The 26,746-nt window shown below is 36.8% G+C and overlaps 1 protein-coding gene across 1 annotated transcript in view; it reads right to left on the bottom strand.

Annotated features, from left to right (window-relative positions):
- Positions 1 to 13,662: 13,662 nt before the first annotated feature.
- adamts3 (ADAM metallopeptidase with thrombospondin type 1 motif, 3) overlaps positions 13,663 to 26,746 on the bottom strand; it is a 130,013-nt gene continuing 116,929 nt past the window's right edge. Inside the window, exons 20-22 of the mRNA XM_055039473.1 lie at positions 20,016 to 20,223; positions 17,965 to 18,082; positions 13,663 to 16,809 (exon numbers count right to left, since the gene is read on the bottom strand). Coding sequence (XP_054895448.1) covers positions 16,379 to 16,809; positions 17,965 to 18,082; positions 20,016 to 20,223 — 757 coding nt within the window. The 3' untranslated portion in view covers positions 13,663 to 16,378. The remainder of the gene's footprint in view (positions 16,810 to 17,964; positions 18,083 to 20,015; positions 20,224 to 26,746) is intronic.

Consider the following 26,746-nt stretch of genomic DNA (forward strand, 5'->3'; position numbering starts at 1 on the left):
TCCTCCTGGCTCTGATTGGTTGCTCCAGAATGAATGGTGTATTTTTGTAGTTTGGACTGGAAGAAGGCAGAGAAGATTCTTTTAACTGATTATCTCTCATATCATCCTGTTATGACATAATAAATATGTACAACACATTTTTTTGTAAACATTACACGAGGCAGCTTAAAAGTTGCTTTTAACATTTTAATTTCATGCAGTTTGCTGATGTCTGTTCAGTGCCACTGATAATCACACAGAAAACTGTATTTACGGGACTGCTCTTCATTTACTATTACAACCAAAACAGTTTAGCAGCATAAATGCATTTTGTGTAAGATTTTGAATGTAAAAGATTTGTACTTTTTAGTGCCTGTGGTGAAAAAATAACACATTTATACAATTGTTGATGAATTACTGTGAATTTCCATGTTCTGTGGACTGAATGACTCCTGAAATCTCAGCTTAGTCTGCATGCAACTGGTTTCCGTCCGAGCATGTGAGGTTTTCGCATCTTTGCTTACATGTTCAATGTTACTCAGACGTAACACCTGGACACAGAAACTGCTGGTTTTTGTAACAGTTTAATTTTAATGAAAAGAAAGGAAGTCATGGTGTTCAATTTAATTGAGAAGGGCTATTAAACACTTGATATATTACCTCTGTAACTGACAGCACAATATATATATTTGCATATGAGCAAAGCTTAACCCTCCTGCTTTATGGCAACATTAGTGAAAACATTATTTATTTGTGATGATTCATTAAGGATGGGCTGATGAGTAATTTATACAAGATTTTTAATGTTGAAAAGCTGCTGCACGTCAGAGAAGAAAGTAAACATCACCACTTTAATCTCCGCTTGAAGCTGGAAAGTATAAAACTGTGATAGGATCTGAAATATTCAGGAACCAGAAGCAAAGGGTTGCTCCTCATTCATATTCAGAAATATTCCCACCTTTAAACAAATGCTCGTTTTACAGATAAGAAAAAGTGTCCGTTTGTGTGTAGCGTGGCGAATGCACATAAACAAGCTCAGAAATGATTTATTGCTTAACTAAAAGCGCTGTAGCAGATAACAGCAGCTGTTCGATTAGATGTCAGTTGGAACAAATAGTCTGTGCATTTCTGCTGTGATAAGGAAGGAGAGAACTGAGCCTGCACTCCATATGCATTGAGTTTCTATTTTCCCTTCTTTCTTTTTCTTTTGAACTCAGCAAATATTTAACATTTGACCACATAATTCAAATGCACTTAAACTCATAGCTGCATGGTATTAAAATATTGGAATAATATTTCAATCAACCTTAAATCACTTAAACTTAAATCTGCTTAAACTACAAGGTGGGCCAGAAGTTTCCATCCATAGAAAACAAACATTTCATATTGAACCGTTTTTATTTTAGTGAGACTGCAATCGCTGTACGTCTTGGACCACTTTGTGGTTCAACTGCAACATTTCCAGTTTTCTGAAACTTGCAGATAAGTTTTGCCACAGTGTCATGTGTGTGATCCATGTTTTCTGTTAAAGTTTGGTGCAACCATGCGACTGCTTCCCCGTCCAGCCATCAGTATAATTACGCATCTTCTTGTCTATCTGAAATATATATTTTACATTCTCCTGTGTGTGGAAACTTATGGCATACCCTGCATTTAGCCATCTACATTGTCCTTCTGTCTAAGTGAAACATGACTGTGTCTTTCTCTGATTGCATGCAGTCATACTAACAACTAGGTGAAGTTCATCCCAAAATCACAGCAGTCACCAAGTTCCCACCTTCAAGAGAAAGAGCCACCAGGATCTTGTGTGATGAAGCTGGTTTTCAGTTAATGCATTTCCTTTGCTATCAAATATTGAAGCATTTACTGACACAAGCTGTGCTTCACATGATGTGCTCTTCATGTTAAAAGTGTTATTAGGTTTAAAGTGCTACAAAATGTTCACATCCAGTAAAAACACGACTTCACTGAGTTTTGATCATTGTGATTCTCCAGAAACTGCCAGATAAATCAAAGACTCAACACCTGATGCCACCACTTAAGACCTCTGACATCTATGTTTGATGTCTCCATTCATTTCTTGCAAATCAAAGTATTACAAAAATATTGAGCTCTGCTGTTTTTTGACTACATTCCACCTTTTCTTGCTATTTGGTGCAGCAGCCTCTTTCTCGCTATCCCTAGTTTTACATGTGCTTGCCACTTTAGCCTTTTGCATTTGCTAATATAGCAACACTGCATGAGAGTGGAAAGAAAACAGTCTTATTGAATTACCTTCCAATTAAGTCAGTATTTAATCCTAATGGAGCATAAAGGGGATGTTCAGAGCCTATTTGCTGAGCCTGAATAAACATCTGGTCCTACTCTTCTATATTTATCACAAATAACTCCAGCAAACAAAATCTGTTTTTAGTTTATTATCATTATTTGATTTTTTAAAAATAAAGTGTAGTTGAATAATTCACTTTCATACTGCATAATTATTATTAAAGAGGAAATGAAACTGATGGATTCCTGTTACATTTATGCTTAGAGAAAAAGTTCACACTTTCTAAATGAAACTAGATTTATGTATTTGTTATATAGTTTGAGGTTTCAATGTGTATTTTGTACTTAACGCATTTTTTTCTGCTTTGGCATAATCTTTGTACCAGTTTGAAATGCAAAGTTAAGTTTAAATTATTTAAAATCCTGGTACAGACCCAATCATTAATATACTTGTGTGTAAATTCAAAACTATTTTATTTTTTTCACCACAGCTGGATATAATGCTGGACCAAACGTTCCCTACGTAAGGACGTAAGAATTCACATTTTATTAATATTTCAATATTATTTTCTTACAGGCATCATTTTAATATAACTGTGAAACACTCCAATGATTTCCAGGTCAACAGTATTATTTTATTCTAAAATAATCCCTGTTTTGCTGTGTAATCCCTCTCTGTGTTAATTAACGAACGGTTTTCTGCTGGAAGAGAAGTTTCATTGCGCCCGTCACTGACATGCAGCATTTCAGAAATATTTACTTGATTTGTTCATACTGTCTGCTGAGAGAACTGGATTAGTGAGAGAGGCAAAAAAAAGCAAACATTGTTCCTGTGTATGCTTTTGAAATTTGACGCGCTCTCCTCTGTCCTGCCTTCGTACATGTTAATGTGACCAAACTGTGTGTGGGTGCATTCGTGGTCCTCTGAGCTGCAAAATGTCTAAAACTGTCATCAGTAAAGTAATAAACACACTGTAAATATCACTTTCTGTGCAGAAACTCAATCACCACACACAATACAATACTAGATTGAAATATTTCAACATTTGGAAAGACTGGAGCAGATTCCATCCGATCATATTCTACTGCACTACATTGTTTTTGTTCAGCCGTCCAAATAATTAAGACTCAGGTGTTTCATTTGCTTTGAAGGCCATTATTTGTATATAATCCAGAATTTGCAGAACTTTGCTTCTGCAAAATGAAAGAATGGGTCGATCCCAGTGAGGTACTGGATTAGAGGCGTCTCATGATGGATTGGAGAATGAGAATATTTAAAACACAGAGTCACAATTCAAAGAGAAATTTAGAGAATCTTTATAAAGAGCAGGAAGCGTTGCTGTTTAAAACTGTAAAACTGCAAAAAAGTCAGGTTCTTTTAAAGTAAATATGCATATTTAGGATAAAAGTTTTTCATACTTTGTTTTTATCATAAGAGTATCAGTATCAGCTCCACAATAAGAAATAGTCATAAAATTACATTATTCCCAAAATATGACTTCCTTCTCATTATTATGACTTTCTTGTAATGCTACATAATTCATGTACAACTAATATAATTTTATTCTCATCTATCATTATTTTATTCTCATTATGTCTGTATTCTTGTATTATTTACTTTATTTAAATCTCATACTATTTTATTCTTGTAAATTCATGACTTTATTCTCGTAATATAACTACCTGCAGTAGCATGTTTTATTTATTTTACTTGTGGAGCTTTGCACTGCAATGAGAAATGTGTCAGCAAATTAATTTAAGTTGATTTAATCGTCAATTTTATCAGTAAACATCACAAACTTCCACAAAACAGATTCAGTTTTAAATTTATGTTTTCAATTTTACCCATGATGCCACCACAGTAACCACTTCATTATTATTTTTGGTATTTTTCTAACCAAAGGCTGTCAGCCATCCTAATAGATCTTATAAGTCATTCTGTCATTTCTGGCTTTAAAATAAAACTCTCAACAAAGTGTCATGATTAAAGCACACAGTTGCTTTCAATACTAACTACTGGCTTTTTTCAAAAGAAGCACTGTAGACACAAATATACAACACTTCAAAAGAAAAACTCTGCTTCAATTAAAAATATCTCATATATAATATACAGATATATCTGTTATATATCTGTATATATAGCAATCAACCTCTGTCTGTCAACCTCGTTAACAGTGCTTAACGAGGTTGATTGACAGCGCTAAGCCCCTCCTACGGGTTGATTTTGATTGGGAGCATTGCATTTCATCAGACGACAATAAACACAGAGACAAGGTGGAGAACGATCTTTTCACACATTATCTGTCTCATATTGTCGCGACACAGCAACAGCTGCAACACATACGTCAAAAGCATTTAAAAAAAAAAAAAGTTACATACAGATCTCACTGAAATATTGCCAGGAAACATGTAATTAATAACTGTGAAGATTGTACATTCTGAATAAAATCCATCACTTTATCTCTGCAAAGTAATTTCTTCAGGATGACTTGTTTGGATAAATGTGGTGTGTGGCCGTCCCTCTCCCATGACTGAGCGTGAAATCAGGACCGAAAGAAAACAAAAGGGGCCAAGAGAGGAGAGGCTTTTTCCATGATGATTAAACATGAAACACTGAAGCTATCAACACTCTGAGGCACAGAGGAGAGATGGAAACGCAGTCTGACATCGCTAAGGAATTAAAGCAGGGAACAGGCCCACAGGCAGCAGATTGTTCACTACAGAACCAGGATGCAAGCGTTGGGAGCTTGAACTTCACTCCTGACTGAGAATGAGTCAGAAAACACGAAGCTGCAGGAGGTGCATTTTACAATTGGCTTTCGAGTGAAGCCAACTCAGATTTAGGCATAAAATATTTAATATAAGCATCTTTACTTCAGTAAGTCGGTTAGTTTTGCTCAAGAGTTTGACATTCTAGATGGATTTTCTGCACAAATTGGCAGCTGTGAAGCCGAATGTCATTTTCAATAGTGGAGTCTGTACAGCTTCATCAAAACAACTGAGCACACTGCACTGGCTTCACAGTTCTTCTATGAAGTGAAGCTTAGATACCAAAAAACAAAGATCTGCAGTACAGGTGCACCGATTTATTGGCACCAATTTCTCTGATCTTGGGAGATCAGTGATCAGTTGATACCCTACATGTAAACCCCATTTTATCCCCGGAGCTTATCTACTTCAGCAAAGATCTGAATATGAATCCTTGTCCTCTTCTGCTCTTCTGTGAGAGGTTTGACTGACAGACCGACATACCACTATTGGTAACTTAGTGACTTTCTTGTTATATTTAGCAACAATTCAGATGAAACAAAATTGGTATTGGCCAAAATCGGACTTGACAACTCAGGCTTTTTACAGAATCGCACATCGTCCAGAAAACTGCAATTGGTGGATTCTTAGTCTGCTGTCAGCAACACATCCAGCCCACGTGTTGAAACGATAAAAAAAAATATTCACTTTACAAAAACTAGAGGGATTTTAATTATATTTTTCAAGAAAACAATTGTTTTTTGCAAATATGTTATATAAACTATATAGTGAATTTATCCACATCTCAACATTAGTTTCCAATGTTTATATTGCAAAAGACTGTTTAGAGTACAATAGTTGTTTGCTAATGTACGTTTTCTATACTCTAATAGTTGGACAGGCTCAACTCAGCAGATGCTCACAATAAAGATATTGTCCAAAATGGTGAAAATCATAGCAATTGAAGAACAGATGAGAAAACAGAGGAAAGAAAATAGGCACACATTGCAACCAATATGGATATTGCAATATTTACCACTTGTATCTTTTTGATCTTCATTGTGTTATGTTGATGATGTTCTTTGATGCCTCCACACTCAGAGACAAAAGCCCTGTGAATGAATTAGTACCATTAGAGCACCAACTTCTGCAAGATTAGGAGCCTGCTTTTTATCACTTCAGCTTTCCAGACCAACTTGCCATCAGTAAGCTCATCCATAAATGAGCTTACTGGGATGCTGTAAGGGATGCTGTTTTACTCATCAATGTGACGGTGCATTTTTTTTGGATCGGTCCATTCTTTCAACTATCCGCCGATTCGATTTCGCCTCTATGTATTTGACCTTATGGAGCCAGCGTCTGTCAGAAATATTTGCTTGTTACTCAGACTCAGGATGTTTGTGGAGAAAGCAGCCTGAGTCCCCAGTGAAAATGGAAATCTGCACATTCAGTCCTTATTTTTACAAACTAGGTCAGCTGTAGACGCTGTCACGCAAATGTTTGCTTTCTCCCTGAGCCACCGTGGCGCCCTGCCACTGAGATGGACCTCCACTTCAGCTGGGAACTCTGCGGAGGCTGATGATACGAGGATGTTCGGGCATTCCTCGGCTGGGTGCATGGCGTTACCACCACAACAGTGAAATCAGCTGTGAATCCCAGAGGGGATCATTTGTTTGTGTTGGTATCAGATCTCATTAACCTTGAGAAATTAAAATATCTGGTGATTTCCTCCAAGTTCAGATTCAAATAATATTCAAACTCTGAGTCAAAACAAGTGAACATTCAATATTGTCATTATTAATTAATAGAATATTAGAAAATGACCTAAAGATGTTTATGTCATCTACTTTTTGCAGTTTCTAATCCCTCAAAATCCCAAACTATAATCTGATACTGGTGCTTAATGCTGGGTCACCTGCCTTTGTGATTGTCCAAAAGGCAATCACAACCTTTTTGAAACGTTACCCAAATTGCATATTTAACTTATTATTATTAGATCTTTTTTTTTAATTGCTATAAAAAGTCGCTCCTGCCTGTAGATCTTAACAGTAGAACAGATGCTAAGCAGATGGTAAAGTGAAACAATATTAGCTAATTAAATATAAACACAGAGGAGAAAAATGGTGACTTAAATGTGAAAGTCTTCACATTTAAGAGTTTCACATTTGAAAAATTATATGTTGGCATTTTATTTCCGTTTCTTTTAATTAAGACGTCTGATATAGAGGCAGATCAGTGAAACCTTCCTGACTGCTCTACAAGTAAAATTAGGTTATTGAGCCAATTAGAATAATGTTATTTTCATGCATTTCTTGTCCCACCTGTCTGCAGTTTCTGTGGCAGCTGGTATTTATAAAGCTCCCAGTAATTATTGGATGGAAAAACACAAGTTTTACTTTGAGAATATAAAGAAACTTTTAAAAATTTGTCACAGCCGGGCTCGCCAATTTGTGGCAACGTAGTTTAACATTTTCAGAATGCGAGAATGAGAAACCAATTTTACCATTTCACATTTTTTACCCCGACTGTAAACAGACAGGAAAGAGTCAGACGGTCAAAATGTTGCCACAGTTGCTTTAGAGTTCAATAATAACATGTAACCTCAAGCTTTTTCTCTTTTGTTCAGAATTGCATTATGTGCGTTAACTGTTATAAAAAACAAAAAAACAAAAGGGGGCTCTAAAAGTTTGTTTCCTCAGGCTGAAACTAATTAAATAATATTTAATTATTAATGTTTAGCTAACCCCAAAACAACAGTTTTTATTAATAAGTTTGACCACTTGGCCACGCCCCTGTGTCGCTTGGCTCCACCCACTTTGGAATTTAAAAAATTTGTCTGGGGCAGGTTTATGCCTTAAAAGTGGGTTTAGTTGCATTTTAAAAAAATTGTTTCAAACCAAATATGTGTGTTTATATAAATATATTTTTCTGAAGTCTACATTGAATGCAAATTGTAATAAAAAAGCTAATTCTGGAAGAAAAATCTTTAATGTCTTTTGATAATTACAACTGAGGTTTATTCAACAGCCATTATCCAAACAAACCAAGCCTTTATCCTGGCAACAAATGACTACTTTTCAATTTGAAAAAGACTCCACTTTAATCCTTGTTTGACTGCTCTTACAGAATATTGTGCTCTAAGCCTTGGAGAGGAGTGAAGTGGGAAGTTGGTGCTGAGACAGGACGGCTAAATTAACAGCTACATCCTATTGTCTAAATTAACATTTCATACATTTTTTGAACTTCCATTTGGGTTTCTACTGCTTCTAAAAACAGCTGAAGTAAAATGAAAAAAACAAACAAAAAAAACAAAACAAACAAAAATAAAAAAAACACACCCAGCCATCTCTTAGGAATAAATTTATGTTTTTGGTGTCTGGAAAATTAGCAGTTTCGTTTGGAATGTAACATCACAATTGAGTAGGTAATTCAGTAGGTAACCAATAACTAAATGGTTATCTAGCAACCCCAGAGGAGCTCCAAGCATGTTTGGTCAGCTGGTTTTACCACTGTACAATGGCTGCTGGAAAAGACAAGTGTTTTAGTATTGACTTACCATACAGAAACCACTTGTTGTACTCTTGTTGGTTGCGCAGGAGGTTCTACCGCTGCTTGTCAAAGACCTACGGTTGTAAAATTGAAAATCTGTTTGCAGCAATTGTCCAGTGCGCGTGTAAACATTAAGTTGGGGGCGTGGCCATCAGCAGCTTATTTGGATTTAAAGTGACACGAAGCAAAATAGATGAAATTCTAACTGACCTACAACAATACGGTTCAGTCCGTTTTAACTTCAGCGGAATGAGAAATAAATTGTTTTTATTAGTGGTTAGAAAATATCTAATTTCAATTTCAAATTTAGTCTTTACTACAAAATGAGCACTTTCCAAATCTTGAAAACACCTAATTGAAATTCAAGCATTTTAAAAGATTAAGTATCCATATGAACCCTGGCAATGATACTGAAAACTCACATAAACATCAATACTCAACAATTAGAAAGAAAACCCTGAAAAAAAACAAAAGCTTCACATTCATGGAAAAAGGTAATAACTAAATGATTTGTTTTTGGACGAAGATTAATAGGTGTTGGTATGTAGAATAATAAAGTATAATAAATTTCACTGTAAAGGGGCCAACTGTGTAAAGGGGCCAATTGTGCCATGTTGTAAGGAGAGTGTTGTCCAACACCTGCACAGTCTGAGACAGAAGCCTGTTGTTCAGAGTGCATCACCAATTAACACCATGAGCGTGCCAGAGTTTGGAGCAGGATGGATCTGGGTGAGTGGCTTCTTTCTCACAAGTTTTACAGAACTGCAATGACACTAAGGCCATCAAAATGAGAATTAACCCAATGACGCATCAACACATTTCTGCACACTGAGATCAACACTGGTTAGATTTGAAAGAAAAAATATTTATCCTTAGATATGTTATTATTTTTGTAGTTAATAATAATAAAAAAACTGATTATTTTAGCTTGAGATTTAGTTGGGCTTGTAAAAAACATCTGGTGAGGTCAGTCCTCAATTTTGCAAACTCATTTATATACTCTGTCATGGGTTCACTGTAGCTGCACCAAAATAAAGAAGAAAGAAAAATCATGGCGGCTCCTAATTAACGCTGGAAAACGAGTGATATGATATTGAAAGAGTGACAGTGACTCTGGAGTAGCAAACTGTTCTTCTGTTAACTGCATCCTTCTTGTTGGCTCATCAGATAAGTAAAAGAAATGAAATGTGACAGGATATTAAAACCAGTAACGCGACAGCAAAGTTGAGCACACTGCGCTGCTGCAGGCTGATCTACGATAGCCATCATGAAAATAACATATATTTGATAAATAAAAAAGAATGAGAAGACATCATTATGTGCATCCCAATAAATTAGATTGTCATCAGGGAGTTCACTCATGTCAGCAATTCAATTTAAAAAGGTAAAACCCTCATAAAGACTCATTCCTCTCAATGATGTATTTTAAGTGTCAGCTGTCGTTAATTTTGATGATTATGACTAACAGTTAATGAACCTCCATAGTGCAGCATATTGCAGTTAAAAAAGTGAGGAGAGAAGCATAAAAATGAGCATCTTCACCCCTCAGGAGGTGTTTTTTATTTCCCATTCGCAACTTGAATTTCAGAATGAGTGCCTTTTTCAAGACGGCTGACATTTTTGGGCCTTTTATTTATGCGCTTTATTATTTGAACTGAATTACTACAATGAATGATATAGATGCCCAATTCTTGCATGAAATTTAAGTTAATCTTTTCTTCAAGAGATGAAATAAAGAATGCAGGAAACAAACACGTCACCTAATATACATTTACACCACTTGCTTATACTATGTAATCTTTGTTGAGAATAAATACAGTGTATATATGTTCAATTTATTGATATTTAAAATGTGATTTTGAAGATATTCCCAGTTATTTAAGGAGAAGACATAACCTAAGGTCTGCGTCTGCTGAACGGTAGGAAGATAATGTTAAAATATTCAACAGCCTTTGTTAAAATGTTTCTCTTCTGAGCCAAAGGGCCCATAGACAATTAAAACCTTTTCCTTTGACCTTCTGAGTTCCTGCTACTGATTCTATTGTACATCAGCTACGGATATAAAAATAGTCAGAGCCTGGTTATAATGCAGCTCTGCATATGCAAGCTGCTTTAAGACACACAGCGCAGCACACACCTTGATTTATAGGAAAGGAAACACACATTTCTGATGGGGTTTTTGACAGACTGATTTCTTCAAACATGGCCAGGATCTTTAAAGTGGAAAACAAAGCGATAAACAGTCGAGTGATTCTCTGGGATTTTCTCTTTAACCAGTGAGTATCTGTCAGTGAAAAAATAAAAATATGTAGGTCTAAATCTCTGGTGCTTTAAACAAAAACCAGCAAGCAGAAAATTATGAAAGCAGAGATATAACAAAGTCTGAACTCCTGTCTTAAGGATAAATATAGCTCCTCTGGGTAGCAGGAAGGAAGAGACAATATCTGAAGACTGAAATTTTTATTTGATATTTTATCTAACCAGGGAGCCCTGGCCAAGCAGCAGAACAGGCAACAATTACAAGTAGTTGCACAATTAAAATGCTTTTTAAATAATTAAAAACATTCATAAAGACCTGATCTCTGGTGCTTTCACACCATCACACTACCACCACCGTGTTTTACTGCTGGTGTTCTTTTTCTGAAATGCAGTGTTACTTTTATATAAAACGTAGCGAGACCTTAGCAAGGAGTTTAACTTAACAGAATGTTACCTTAAAGTTTGCATGTCTTCTGGGAAAAACTGAGATGAGTCTGAAAAATAGATTCTTCTTCCTCTTTTAGCTTGACAGCATGTTATAAATGTGTTGATTTCATTCTTTCATGCTTGATTGAGAAATTATTCAATCTTCATGGCAAACAGCTTATAATAGATGTTGCCTTTCTGAATGGAGCTGTTCTCCGTCTGCATGCATGACCTGCTTCTGACCCGATGACCTCTGGAGCGAGCCACCAGCTCTGACGCCACCCTGCAAGAAGAACGGATGTTTCTCTGACAAACCCCCGCCCCCCCCAAAAAAGCAGAAAGAGTAAAAGCAAGAAATCCCATTAATTCATCAAATCCTTTATTGCTATGTGCTCCCCAGTACAACAAACAGCATCAGTAGTGTGCAATTCCATCTACACAAACAATACAAAGCAAAACAGAGGAGAAGCCAACGGTGTTTGAAAGCACGGATAAAACAACAGCGTTGATACAGTACATGGAGAATCCTATGCTAGAACATCTGTCTGCGGCTCAGGGATTGTCATTTATCACCTACAACTACACTATTATCAGGCTCTCTAGAACATTAGCAGCAACTTTTAAAGGCAGAAATTAACAAGGAACTGGGGAGGAAAATGTAAAACAAACAAAAAAAAATGTCAAGGAGCATAAAACACCTTTTATTAACTGATCAGTCAGTACATGCTGCTGTGATGTACAGTCACGATTCTTAACATCTACAAAACAGCTGAGAAAAGAAACAGCCTTCTGACAAATGACTCAAAACTGAGCCTGTATGTTTACAACTAAATGCAAAAACACAAAGTTGTTTCTATTCTATCACATTTATTTATCTGAATGACAAAAGAAGGTGATTCGGTTTCCATGATGTACCTGCTGCAGTTCACTGCACAGACTGTAAAAAAGCAGAACCATTTGACTTTCAATAAATATTTATCCACTCAATGCTATATACATGTTTTACTGTACATTGGCACACAGGAGTGAGTGTGAAAAGCTGAAAACTATTTGCTGAAAACACAAAACCGTGTCTTTGGCTATTGCAGTCAGATGCATGGTGGTAGTTAGGAAATCCTTTTCAGAAATAAATTAGTTTTCTCTCTGCAGAACTTCAGTTCGTCATAAAAAAGCGATTATTAAAGAATCTAGGAGAAAAAAGGTTTTATAAACAGTAAGATTCTGTTGAAAGTCCAGCTTATTGTGTTTAGTTTGGCTTTTATCCTGTAAAAAAAATGAACCTAGACTTGAACGTTTTGAACTGTATTGAGTTCTAGACTTTTTTTCGTCAAGCTCTAAAACAATAAATCAACTGGAATGAGTAAGTATTTATTGTAAATCCATTAAATTAGTTAATATATTTATTCAAGTTAAATTGCTATAAAGTAAATTCTTTCTAATAGAGGTTGAACAGTTTTTTTTGTTCTGGTCCACATGTTTGTACTTTTGATTTCCAATAACACGGTAAAATAAAAATATTTATCCAACAGCTGAAATTAAGCTCGGCATTAATACTTGAACAGAAAAAAGTAGAGGAAAGTAAAAATTAAATTATTTCCTACATAAATTAAGTATTTATGTAGGATTAATAAAAAATAAAAGCACATTCCCCTCTGTAGAGCCCTTTGGTTCCTGAAGCACCAGTACAATGCCCTTAATCAATATTATCACAAAGTATTAGCAAATTAGAAAATCCTTGATTAAAAAAATCAGCACCTTAGCGTGTTTAAAAGAAAAATATTTGAAAACTCTAACAATAACTTAATTTTATACTCTATAGCGCATCTGACATTCATTTTAACGGAATACGTAGATGAGGTGAAATAGAAAAATAATGCTGTCACCACATTACAACGCACTTAACACTGCAACATAAATACAATAAGATGCATACAAATTGGCCCCCAGATAAGCCAAGTTACAAAAAATGACTTTTTGGAAACAATGACACTGTTTCCAGTGGTGACGATTCACTCACCTCAGCATGCTGGAGGCTAGAAACAGAGTGAAACTGATGGCATGACCTACTTTCTGATTAATCTAGTGAATCATTATCTGACCAATTTGGGGCACTAAAAACAAAACCAAACAAGCTAACAAAAATAAGAAGAAAACAAGTTTGAGAACATAATCAAACATCTTTGATTCCAACACATTACAGATGCAACGGGACTTGATGTTCCAAAAAAGAACATTGCTTCATTTCATCTCTTTTAGATCTCCATCACCTGAATTTCTTTAATATGTGTGCATACAAGGCAGCTCATGTGATGTCTATCCTATGAGCTGTTACATAATGTTTTGGAAATAATAGCTGTTTGTATTCAGAAAAGCAACAGAAATTTATGTCTGCCAAGTTTTTAGCACTTTCTGTCAAAACGAGAGGCTTGTTAAAACGAGAGGCTTGTTAAAACTGTCAAAACAACAAGAAAGAGGTGCTGGCTGGATCATTTCTCAGAACAAAACACATTTTTTGTCATTTTAAAAACAAGTGAAGCCAGTTTGTTAATTTAGTAATAAGTGAATTAAAGCCTCATTTAGAAAATTTCAAATAGTCTTTAAGACTTGCGATCTGAACGAGAGTTTATCAGATGAGACATATAATCACTGGCCAGTTGATTGGCTGCACCAGCTCAGCAACTCAAATTTCAAATCAGTCACAGAAAAGGGAGAAACTCAATTTATTTAGACAGAAGTTTAAACTAACTAGGTATGGGGAACAAAATGGGGATTTAAAGGATTTTGAACTTGGCACAGTTGTTGGATGGTCTGAGTATTTCAGGATTTTCATGCACAGTCATCTTTTAGATTCACAATGGCCAGAAAAACAGAAAATACCCTGTAAGTAGCAGCTGTGCGAACAAAAAGGCCTGGTTGATACCAGAAAAGAACGGGTAGAAGATAAAGACGATAAGAAGGGAACGATAGCTCAAATAGCCACAAAGGCTCATGGATTATAATATGAGTCTTATCAGTTTAAAAAGAGAAACAGGTTTAAAATCGCACAAGCTCACCAAAACTGGAGAAATACACATTTTTCTCGAAGTAAGTCCTGATTTGAGGTCAGATAAAACAGGACAGTTCAGTCTGCTGCTGGTTTAATGGTGTGAGACGATATTGTCTCTATGCTGGACTCCATAACACCTGGTAAGTCTTGTTGCTTCAGCACCAAAACACTCAATTTCATGCTGCATAAAACTGTAACTTAGCAGCCTCTGGTTCCAAGCTTTGGGATGAGGTGAAACAGGGATTTCACGTCTAATAAAATCTGATAAATCTGCAGCAAGGGTCATGTGATCATGTCAACACGGAGTTAAAGCTCCCAGAAATATTCATGAGAATTTAGTGAAACTATGTTTGTTTTAGGAGCATTTCAAAATGTCAAAACAAGCACAAGCAGGGTGACCTTGTGAGTATGTGTCTGATTTGATTCACTTTTTTAACATTTCAAGTCGAAATGTTCTGGATTCATGCAATAATCCAGCTCTTCTGTGCAGAAATGTCATGTTTTTTGCAGACGCTGTATCTAGGAAGCTAATCTTTGTGAAGCTTTTTAAAATGAAATAAAAGTGATATGTTGACAGTGGAACCAAAGTCAAATTTATTTGATGTTTGCACTAACTTGGGGAACGTGGCTGATTCAGATGCTAGATTTAATGTTTGGACAGAGATGGAGGCTTTACGGTAAGCTAAGCTCTAGAATCGAGGATGCCACCGTTCATAAAAACAAAAACACAAAACCAATATATTTGTAACAAGAAAAGATTCAGAATATTTGTACATGTTCTAAATATTTTAACTTAATTTTCGTTCCTTTTGATATTGACTGCAGCAGTATTGAACATGCTAGCCACACTAAGCCAGCAAAAGGGAATATTTCGAAGTTTTCTTGACTTCTCAAGGTAATACTAATATTCTCAGGTGCGATATTCACAGAAAACTGTAGAAATACTGTCATAGAAATTAACATGCAGCACATCTAAAAAAACAAAGCTGGCTAACATTTAGCACATTTCAAGTTAGTTTTGATGAATTTTTATTATTTAAATTCTTCTCATAATTGACCAAGTCAAGTTTCTAAATATTTCAGTTTTTTTGGCAAGAAAAATGGCAGTTAAAGGTTAAAACTTCACGTCTTTTTGAATTAAGGCATTCCAAAAAAAAACCTTAGTAAGAAGAGCAGTGTCTAATGCATGTCTAATACAGAAGTTAATAGTTCAAAACATTTTATTTTTTCTTGCCTCACAAATGCAGCTTGAAATTTTCCCTTTCACAGATTTAATTAGCTCTGTCTGCTGCAGCTATTTTCTTCTTTTTTCTATTAAAACCTAATGTCAACCTTTAAGCACACACTGCTCAATTTCAAAACTCAAAATAATATATATTTCTATTAAAGAGATTATTAAAACGAAATAAACAGAATGTATGATTGGTTTTTAAATTCAGATGACAGCAGAAAACAGAAACTAAATCTTTGTGTTAAAGCAATTCAGATTCAAAACAGGAGATGAGAAATAATTCAACTCTTCTTAATGTTTGTTTTTAGTCGTTTTTAGTTGTTGGAGTCTTAAAATGTCTGTGGGAGGCAGCAGATTTTATTAAGAATGAATGTTGCAGTGTGAAATTGGCTTCTGCTAAAAGGCCCTCAGATTATTTTTGACAGAAACTGAAAAATAAACCAATCAGAACAACAATTTGGGAACTTTATCAAAAATCTCACTGAAGTTTTGATTGTTTAAGATGACCAAAATCCAGACTTCAATACTGTGTTTGGATAAAGCAGCAATTTCTTTGGAAAACTACATGTTGGACTCAGACTAACAAACTGACAGAGGCCTCTTTATCAGTTTTCCGTTTTGTAATTTGACTGGAACGAAATTCCCTTTGGATCGCGTGTGCCTCTATTTGAACTCTTTCAGCTCAAAGACTAAGGGTGCTGTCTGGCATGTCAGCGTCGTCGTATTTAAAGTCCATTTCAGGGGGCGATAATATCGATAAAAACAAAGTGAACCAGCACTTTTCCTTTCACCTTCCGACTCTCTGTGGTGTATTTGGTGAGGCTGGAAAATCTACTGTCCATGAGGAGTCCTAAAGGGAACACGCTTCACTTTCATCTCTCAACTTTAGAGTATGACGTAGGCTGCTGGCTCCCCGTCAAACCACCTGACCTTTGACCTTCTGGCTCCTTGAGGAGCGACGGGGTGAGGGGTAAATCTCGTGGGACTCTCCTCGGTGCTTTGGAGATCTTTGGCTGGGTTTTCTTTAGCGGCGCTGGGGTAGTGATGTGTTTTGCAGCGCTGCTTTTTCCTGAGCTCTGCTTCCTGCTGTCGGTGGCGTTGGCCATTAATGTCTCCAGCAGCTGGGAGGCTGACCCGAAGCGGACGTGTTCCTCCATCTCCGCCGCCTCCGAGAACAAAGACAAACTTCCAGTGCGCTTGCTGCACGACTCGCAGCACAGCTTGTTGTAGCCTGGAATAGAGCAGTATCTTGCCAACACCTCCATTTGGCAGAAGATGGATTTGTCTCCACTGCACGGCTCATCTGAAAGTCAGACAAAAGGAAGACAACAACGGCTCGGTAAATATCACACTAACAGGAAACGCATCGCAGAGCAGAGAAGTGCTGCTTTTGTTCAGAGATGGAGGTTATACACAAGTCACTCACTGCACTTTCAGAAAAACAGAGCTCTGCTGCAGTGTGAGGCAATGTGACTTGATTCACCTTAGAAAAGCACAAATGAACTCCAGGAAGGTTTCACTGTGACTCCGGTTCACGCTGTCACTCACTATTCATATGTCAGAATCACAATGGTAGGTGGTTTTTTTATACTTAAGGAATAGAAATGTGCTGGTGTTCGAAACCACTCAGGAAGCATTACAGCCGCTCCGGAGCAACTATCAGAATAATAGAAAACCTTCTTCCTGTGCCACTAATGCATTAAAGCACGACACAGAAACTATTTGCAGTATTTGGAAAATATATAATTTAACAGCAGAAACAGCTAAAAGCACAGTAAAGTCTGCAAGCAAATCAGCTAAACATAAATTATTAGTTTAAACTAAGTTTTTATTCTCACTGACAGTATAGACCTAAAAGCTGGGTTATGTAACTTTTATAAACATTTTTTTGACATATTCACTGTCAACAATCTGTGAAAAGGTCAATGTCCTCCATCTTTTACCTGAGCTACTATTACCATCTGAAGAAATGAACCGATCCCGACCAATACCAGCCGATCAGAGCCAGGAGGAGGGGCTTAGCGCTGTCAAACATCCTTGTGTATTCTCTACTAATTGTAATAAAGGTGGAGAAACAACTTACCATTAGAGGGAAATTGTTTATCTGCCATTAACTAGCCTTAGCATTCATGCTAGCTGTGGCGTAGCACAGGGCAGTGCTGTGCACGGGAATGATTGACAGCGCTGAGACCTGCTGACTGGTTGTTTCTGGTTAGCACTGGGAGGGGAGCTCAGTCTTTTCACAGATTTTCTGTCTCAAACTAAACTTTCACAACTTGGAGACTATTTTAACAAATATGGAAAAAACTTTTTGTTTTATAAAAGTTACACACTTCAGCTTTAAGGGAGGAATAAAATACAAACTTACATGTAAAAATGAAATGGACCTCAAGATAAATGGTCAAAATGATCAAACTGCAGAAGTCACTGAATGACCTCTGACCTGTGACATGCTCACCATGACATGGTCCCGGTCTGCACGGCCTCACCGCCTCGGGTTTGTCCCCGTAGCACTGATCTCCGGTCTTGCAGGTGACCAGGCGCCGCTCCAGCCCCTCTCCACACGTCACGGAGCACTGGAACCGGACAGAACAGAAATTAGTGGAGGAAGGTCACACAGGCGCCAGAGAACGTCTGGGTAATTGGCCAGGATAACAAACTGACGTCCACCTGGAAGCTAAATGCCTCACAACATTGTGTTCACCTCCAGCCCGCTTTGTTAGGGCTGAACGGTGGAGTCTGCAGGGAACAGAATCAACCAAAACATTTCATCTGCTGGGTAACTGGAAGACTTTCCAACCAGATTTACTTCATGATGCAACTTTCTATTGACTGAATTGATTTTTGTTTTAACTTTTTGAAACAGTTTCTTAAAGTTGTAGGTAACTTTGGTTACTTCCATTGTGTACTATTGAATTACTCAGAGACAAAAACCTTTATTATATAGAAAATACAGTAACACTTTAAATGAAGGGGTGAATGTCAGACTGACATAACAGCTGTCATAATCATGACTGTGGTCATGAAGTGTCAAATAATAACGCTTTTAAAGCAAAGTTGATACCTTGCTTTAATTGATTTAGCAGTGTATTGTCATTATTTACTCAATATTGCAAAGTTTATACTTTTAAAGCTCTTTTAATGCAACAACAGTAATAAAGATTCTCCTTCATGTTCATTACAGATGTTATGTCAGTTTTATGCACAGCCCTTCAAAATAAGTGCTGCAGAAAAGAACAATATTTTGCCCATATTGATGCATCTAATGAACTAATAAATTTAGAGTAAGATCATTTTGGCTTTAATAACGAACCTTCAATCATCTCAAGATAATAGAAATATACCCCATGAACTGAATGACAGTTTTAAGAGGAACTTATCCAATAAAATGACACCATTGATGGAGTGTAAATCACGTCACACAGGTGTTATTTTTGCCAGTAGCTAAATTCGGTTACAGCAGCTGCTGTTAAATTGCTGGATGCTCCTTGCAGGATGTTGCTGGCTGCCTGTTAAATCTCCAGCTGGCCTGGATGGAAAGATGAGCTCCTGATTGAAATCTGCTTCCTTTTGCCTGAATGCTGTCCATAAAAATATTTTCAATTTAAAAATTTACAGCAAATGAGGAGCAAAACAAAACACCTACTTGTAGTGTTTTTTCCAACTATGGCATCAAAAACAAGATGCATGAGGGCAAACAGAGGAGGGAACTACGTGAAAAAATGAGGACATCCAGTGGAAAAATGTGTTGTCCAGACATATTCTAGCTGTTCTCCTCACCCCATCCATCTTCCTCTGCTACAATCACCTCCATGTCCTCGGATCTTCTCTGAGGTCTTCCTCTTTTTCCAACATCCTCTTTCCAGAGAATCAGCCATCTGACCTCACAACATGATCAAACTATCTCCACTTTGCCTCTGTCATTATGGCCAAGCCACCTGACTGTAGCTGTTGCTCTGATCTGATCCTCTGAACTATTACACTGAATCTATCAGTAGCTACAAATGTGCGCAAATCTTTAGGTTTTGTTAGTCTTTCTGTTTTCTTCTTTGTCGTCTCTGCCAGTGGTAACATCCTGTTGGTGATACTGTGACTCGTGTGATGTGAAAAAAGTGTTTCCATTGAGTGAATCTATTTTTGTAATTTCAATTTGCCCAATTTTATGGTTAGTGGAAACGGAAGTAGTGACTCCAGCCGTACACTTCACCACAACCTGACTCTCTGCTGGTACTGAATGACTCCCTTTTGCTTCCCTAAGGTGGCATCAAGAAGTTATCAGTCTGTTAAACTAATTTTGAAGTTGTTCAGGAGGCTCTACTAATGCTTTTCAAAGTTGTACGATTGAGGAATTGCACATCTGTTTGCAGCTATTTTAGAAAACATGCAAGTGTAAAAGTTGAATTAAAGGGCTGTGACCAGCAGACATTTTACCAATGATGTGAACTGAGACCAAGGACAGAACTTTATACAAGCCTCAGTTTTATTCTGGTCAGAGAGCCTTTGGAGTACCTGAGACCAGGCGCCTGTCCTCCACTGGGCCGGACACGGGGTTCTGTTACAGGGTCTCCGGCTCTCCGGCTTCTCCCCGCTGCAGTATTTGCTGTGGATGGAGCGGCTGGTGTCGTCATGGAGGAACTGCATGCAGCGAACCGTCCGGATCTGGAAACCCAGGGAGCCGCAGGTTTTGGTACAATGCTCCCAGTCTTCAGAGATCCATCTGCATAATTTAAAACAAAGAGGACGCTCAGGCTAATTATGATGTAAAAAGTAATTTTTAAACAACTTTAAATAAATGTCATCTACAAGTACACAAGTTGTCATTTATTGGGTGTTTTTAAAAATAATGTTTGCAGAAGATCAAGATGCCAACCATAAACCTCAGGATGTTGTGTTTATTTATTAACATTTCAACTAATGATGCATGTTTAGAAGAGGTGGAAAGGTTGCAAATCAGCCATTCATCAGCATGCACAGAAAGCACAAATTCAAGGAAGCGTTACTTCCTGTAATGATGGCGCATTCAATTTATAAGAATGAAATCAGAATTAAGATGTTTCCTACTCACCTTGACTTTTAATTCATACTAATAACAGCTACAGTCTGACTGATGTGTGCATGAAGCATAATGAAAGTTCCAGGAACAATTATTTTGGACGTATGATGGTCGTATTCATGGAAAACTTTATTTACCATATATTGTTAGTTGTAAATTACAATGCAAGTCAAATTAGTATCTTTGACTATTCGGATAAATAATTAAAGAACAGAGGAGTGGACAGGATCAAACAATAAACCCACAAGGTTAGAAAACAAGCCAAATCTTTTTACATATTGATCAAGGTTCAAAATGTTAGACAAAACCAATAAATCAGCTCTGCTTCAACAAAAAATAATAAAAACAAAAAAGGCTAAAGTTCACCAAAAGGCATTGCTAGACATGATTACTGATGCTACTCTGAGCTAATGAGACTGAAAAAAGGCTTTTTCATCAGGTTTTTCATCGGGTTCAGAACATGCCAGCGTCGAATGATCATTTCTGCATTGCAAAGAAAATTATTCAGGATTTATGGAATCCTGAATAATTTCTTAACTCAAACGGGAGTTTTCCATTAAAAATGGTTTCTGTGACCATTTTCTCTTATAAATACACTTGAGTGGTTAAAGGGAACATATTTAAATGAGAGAAAATGACCTTGTCAGAAAGCTTAAACCCATATCCAATTGGGAAAATGCTAAATAACTTAAAGATTGCTGAAGCAGAAAGCAGCCAGGAGGCTAAAGGAGCTGGAGAAGTTTCAGATACCTGCACAAAGTTTGCAAAGAAGGAGTTCAAAGAAGCAAAGACGTGGTTTGGTTAAATAGATGTTTACCCTGAGGTCAGCTTTCTTTCTTCTTTTGTTTATTGCAGAATAGGACATCTTTTAGCATGTCTCAATTTAAAGTGGAGACATGCTTGGTTGATCGCCATTTTAATTCTAGCTGGTAATAATCCAAAAACACCAGAAGGCATGAAAGCTTTTCTGAGGTATTTTATCACAGAAAAATATGTATTTATTCCCAGAGAGATGTGGCTCTGTTCAAAACAAAACAAAGCCCAGTGGCTATTTATGGTAGTTCTTTTCCAAATGAGCTGCTACGCTGCTGATACATCCAACACGTCCCTTTAATCATGACGGCGAGCGGAGGGAGGCAGTCATCTCTGTGTTCGACTTGATGCTCTGCAGCTGCTGCTGCTGTCACAGCTACAGCTGCAGCTGACTCACACTTCTGCCCCAAATCATCTGCTCTGCAAGGGGAAGTTAGCTCTCTCACTTAGCTTCTGCACTTAGCTCACTCACTTAGCTTCTGCACTTAGCTCACTCACTTAGCTTCCGCACTTAGCTTCCTCTGTAATCTTCCTCAGTTAGCTTCCTAAGTTAGTTTCCTCACTTAGCTTCCTCAGTTAGCTTCCTCCCTTAGCTTACCCAGTTAGCTTCCTCACTTAGCTTCCTCAGTTAGCTTCCTCCCTTAGCTTACCCAGTTAGCTTCCTCAGTTAGCTTCCTAAGTTATCTTACTCAGTTAACTTACTCCCTTAGCTTCCTCACTTAGCTTCCTCATTTAGCTTACTCAGTTAGCTTCCTCAGTTAGCTTCCTAAGTTATCTTACTCAGTTAACTTACTTAGCTTCCTCAGTTAGCTTACTCAGTTAGCTTACTTGGTTAGCTTACATAGTTAGCTTCCTCAGTTATTTTCCTCACTTAGCTCGCTCACTTAGCTTCCTCACCGCTAATACTCCCTTCAGAGAAAATATTCCTTTTCTGGAGCAAGTTTGTTCGCTCAGGCGAACAAGAACAAATGCTTGTATGCTCTGGGTAAATGTCTATTTTTGTTTATGAGCTTCATATCTGTTTGCTGCTTCCAGCAATGTTCAGCCTGATGCTCCATCCATCGTTTGCAATCAAATGACAAAAGAAAGACAAATGGCTCGACATTCTATGTTCATAAAAGAACAAATTACCAACAAAACTGGTATTTCTGAAGCACTTTGTTCTCGTTTTTGCCAAAGTAACAAATTCATGGAGAGAGTGTCACAAACTACATTAAAATATTCACCAAGGCAAGAGGAACTCAGCAGACTTTGAAAGACGGTCTAATCAACCTGTCGCTTCCTATTTCTATGCCACTTTATTCAAAACTGTTCCTGAAAGTGAAAATTTGAAACGTCAAAATGAATAATAACTCAGCAGGAGAGCGGGCAGGAGGACCAATTAACGCTCAACGACAGAAAAAAGATAAATTAAAAAGACGGCATGGTTAAAATGTTTCCCTCCAGCCCAGTGTTAGAACTGTTCGTTTGTTCAACCAGGAGAATCCTCTTATTTCAAAAATGTAAAATATTCCTGTTATTATTGCGACAGACTGGCGACCTGTCCAGGTAATCACCAGCACCTCCCGACCCCACAAAGGTGGGGATGGATGGATTCCTGTTATTATGCAGATTTGGTAAATAACCTTTAAAATATTAACAGAGCTTATATTACCAAGTCATTTAGATTCTAGTGTAAACATCTTAATACTCTTGAAAAAGACAAAACCAAGTTTTCAGTAAGATATTGAAGATTGTTTATAGATTCTTAGCATCAGCCACATTAACGCTTTTCAAATTTATATTTTTGTTCATAAGATTTGTTGTGGAAGTGAAGAGGACTTATTAGTTTAAAACAAATAAGTTTCACTCTTACTTAACTCAGCAAAGTTCAGACCTTCATCTTCCTAAATATCAAACCGGTTTTCTTTCCGGTGCAGAGAGAAACATCATTTAAAACCGTACTTAATTGAACGTTGTCACTTTTTATTGTTGCATATTTTAGTTAAATTTCCATTAATATTTTGTAAATGTGTTTTTATAAAATCATATTTCTTACATTTCTGCTCAAATGAAGAAATGTAAAATTTGTATGGAGGATTCATATAAACTCACTGAGTTTTTGCTTCTTTTTGCAGGTATTATTAGTATTTTCTCTTAAAATAAACACGGCTTGTTATTAAATTAATAATGCCTTAATATTAATAAAAAGCACCAATTCTACTGAAAGATTATTTAACAAGACATTTTTCCATATGTGAAACAATAAAATTCAGGTTGTATTTTATAATAAAGTATCCTTAAACAGCTTATAACTAACATTTCTAAATCAATGTCTGAAACAAAATAAAATCTAGAAAACTGAAAACTTTTCATATGCATGTTTATGAGAACTTTATAGAAAACATTTGAAGATTAAAAAGATGATCACATAAAATTAATCACTAGAGTGTGATTAATTTGGTTATTTTAATTTTTAATAGACTGGCAGCACAAATATTAACTGACTGCATTGTTTGATCACCAGGATCAATTAAAATGTGTGTAATTGACTTTACACACATTTAATTAATTAAATTAACTTTCTTTTGTAAAGACATCATGTGTTGTGATTTAAATTAACTGAACTTTAAATACACCTTAATTTCTAAAAGAGACTCATTAATTCACAGTAATACATTTTCCATTAATGAACAAAAGACTGAAACATGTTCAAAAGCAGAAAAAAGTTTATATATATATATATATATATATATATATATATATATATATATATATATATATATATATATATAAATTCCCTTCTCACCCACCGCGGGTGGTTCTTATCCTCTGAGCTCGGGTCCTCTACCAGAGGCCTGGGAGCTTGAGGGTCCTGCAGTATCTTGGCTGTGCCAAGGACTGCTGCACATTTCTGGACTGAGATGTCTGATGTTGTTCCTGGGATCTGTTGTAGCCACTGCTCCAGTTTGGGGTTACTGCCCCGAGGGCCCCGATGACCACAGGCATCACTGTGGTCTTCACCTTCCAGGCCCTCTCCAGTTCTTCCCTGAGGTCCTGGTATTTCTCCAGTTTCTCGTGCTCCTTTTTCCTGATGTTGCAATCACTTGGTATTTATCATCCTCTTCTGTTTTCTGGTTTTCACCTGACGGCTCTTTGAAAACGACCTTTTTGGTGCCGAATCATTTTTTTTCTTTTTCTGTCTGCTAAACCTCGTTAACATTTAATTGTTTTCCAAAAAGTGTGTCCTTGTTACAATCTGCTAGTCACAAAGTGACTAAAAAAGCAATTTAAAACTAATTAGGTTGTGATTTAGGTGTCAACTGTTGCCACTTGGGCTTTGGAGTCATTTTATGCCTGAATGATTCACAGGACAAAGTTAAATACGATGTGAAACTATGACCTACTTGTACTGCGCCATCAGGCTGCCTGCTGAAGACAACTGATTCTGGTAAATATTCTCCTTTCTTTAAAGATAAATGTAGTTGACCATTGGAAAAAACACAGCCTTGTGTTAAAATCCTGTTAAGATTCAACAGGATCTTCTTCAGGCTCCAGTGTTGTAAAGGAAAGCCCCCCGGTCCTTAGTGCTGATGCATGCTGGGATTTTAGTTTTGACCCCAGTCTTATTCTTACTTTGGTCATAATTTTCCCCCTGTTGAGGTTCAACGCTCCACTTTCCGCATGATGGTGGAAACATGGATCTGAAGATGTACCCGGTTGTATTAGCGCTGGGATTGGCTCCACTGCCTCAGGTCAAAGGTGAATGTGGAAAGATACCAAATGATGCAGAGGTTCAATTTGAAATGGCCTCCAGGTGGTGAAATGTGTTAATAAATGGTGAAAATACTGTAGACTGAAGAGGTTCAGTTCAGCTGAGAGGCTGTTACTGTACTTAAAGTTCAGTTGATGTCAATTTTATCTGTTATTTGTTAAAGTTTCAATTTTCTACACCTCCTTTCTGAGCCATCTGAAGAAATGCACCAAAAACAACCAATCAGAGTCAGGAGGTGAACTGTAGAGCTGTCAATCATCCTCATCAATGTGCTGCTAAATGTACTAATAAGGTAAAAAGAACTAATTATTACAGGAAAACTAATTGTCTGCCAATTATAACCAACGGTGGCTTTGCTAACTAGCATTGGCTCTAGTTAAAGAGCAAAGGGGAAAGGACTGAGCAGCGCGCACACAGGTGTGATTGAATGCAATCTTAATAAAAAACGTCCAAAATAAACTTTACAATAATTGTTGAAGCTAGTCAAACCAAGAGACTAATTTAATACAATCAGGAAACATGCTAACATGGCAACATGTGCAGAAAATGAAGCATAAATAAATTGATGGGGTTGATCATTAAACTCCCTTCATGTTTCTCTGTGCATTACATTAAAATAACTATTAAATACTTGAGTACATAGAAGTATTGGAGCTATAAAAATTAATGCACATCTCAGTTTAAACAATAACTCATGTTGTACATTCTTATGTTTTTGCAAGAAGTTTTTGTTTTAATGATGAATGCTGACCCATGTCTGAACTGTGAAGTTATGGATTTACTGAGATTTGTTTTCAAGTAGAAGATTCCAGCTGCTGCAGATTAATTTCTAACTCTACTGGGAGAGTGGAGATGATGCGTCTCTGTGTCTGAAGAGATCTCTAGTAAAACTGCTGGGATAAAACGTGAGTATCCATTTTCTGGATGTCAATGCTGTTTGGATCCCATCTGAAGGGAGAGGTTGTACTCTGTAATCACTGCGGCGTATTATTTTTTGTGTTCTGTAACGGTTGTGCAGCTTCTGTTTGCTTCCTCTGTTCTTTCACAAGGGGCTGCTTCGGATGTCGCTCAATATCCTTTTTGTTTTCTTGTTGCTGAATGTGTAGCTGTGATGAAGTTTGCCTCTTCAGAACGTTTTCTCCAAACACGACGCTACAATAACGTTTCAGATCTGACGACTGTTTCAGCCGTGGAGCAGCAGCAGGGAAGAAAAGCAGAACCTGATGTTGAACACAAAGTTGTTTTAACGCATCTGAAATGTCTGCAGCTGCAGCCCTCAGCTCAGGGGAGTGGTGGACTGGACCCTCTCAGATTTGCTGCTCAGTATTCAAATTATTTGCAGAAAATTTTTGCATTTCTTTGGAAAACATAACAAAAATGTTTGACTGAAAATGCAGTAGTCTGTTTTCTGAAACCATGAAACGTGAAAAAACACAATACCCTTCCAGGAAGATAAAAAAGCTTGTTTTGCATCAATAAAAAACTAAATAAACTAAATCATTTGCATAATTTATAGGGTTTTTTTTTCTCTTTCTGTCAAAAACTGGATGACAAAAGTCTTCAGTCTGGTGTTTTGGATTCAACCATCTCCTTTTTTAAGGAGACTTCATAATTAATTTT

The sequence above is a fragment of the Poeciliopsis prolifica genome, unplaced genomic scaffold (assembly GCF_027474105.1).
Source record: "Poeciliopsis prolifica strain line A6 unplaced genomic scaffold, Auburn_PproV2 SCAFFOLD014, whole genome shotgun sequence".
Taxonomy (NCBI): Eukaryota; Metazoa; Chordata; class Actinopteri; order Cyprinodontiformes; family Poeciliidae; genus Poeciliopsis; species Poeciliopsis prolifica.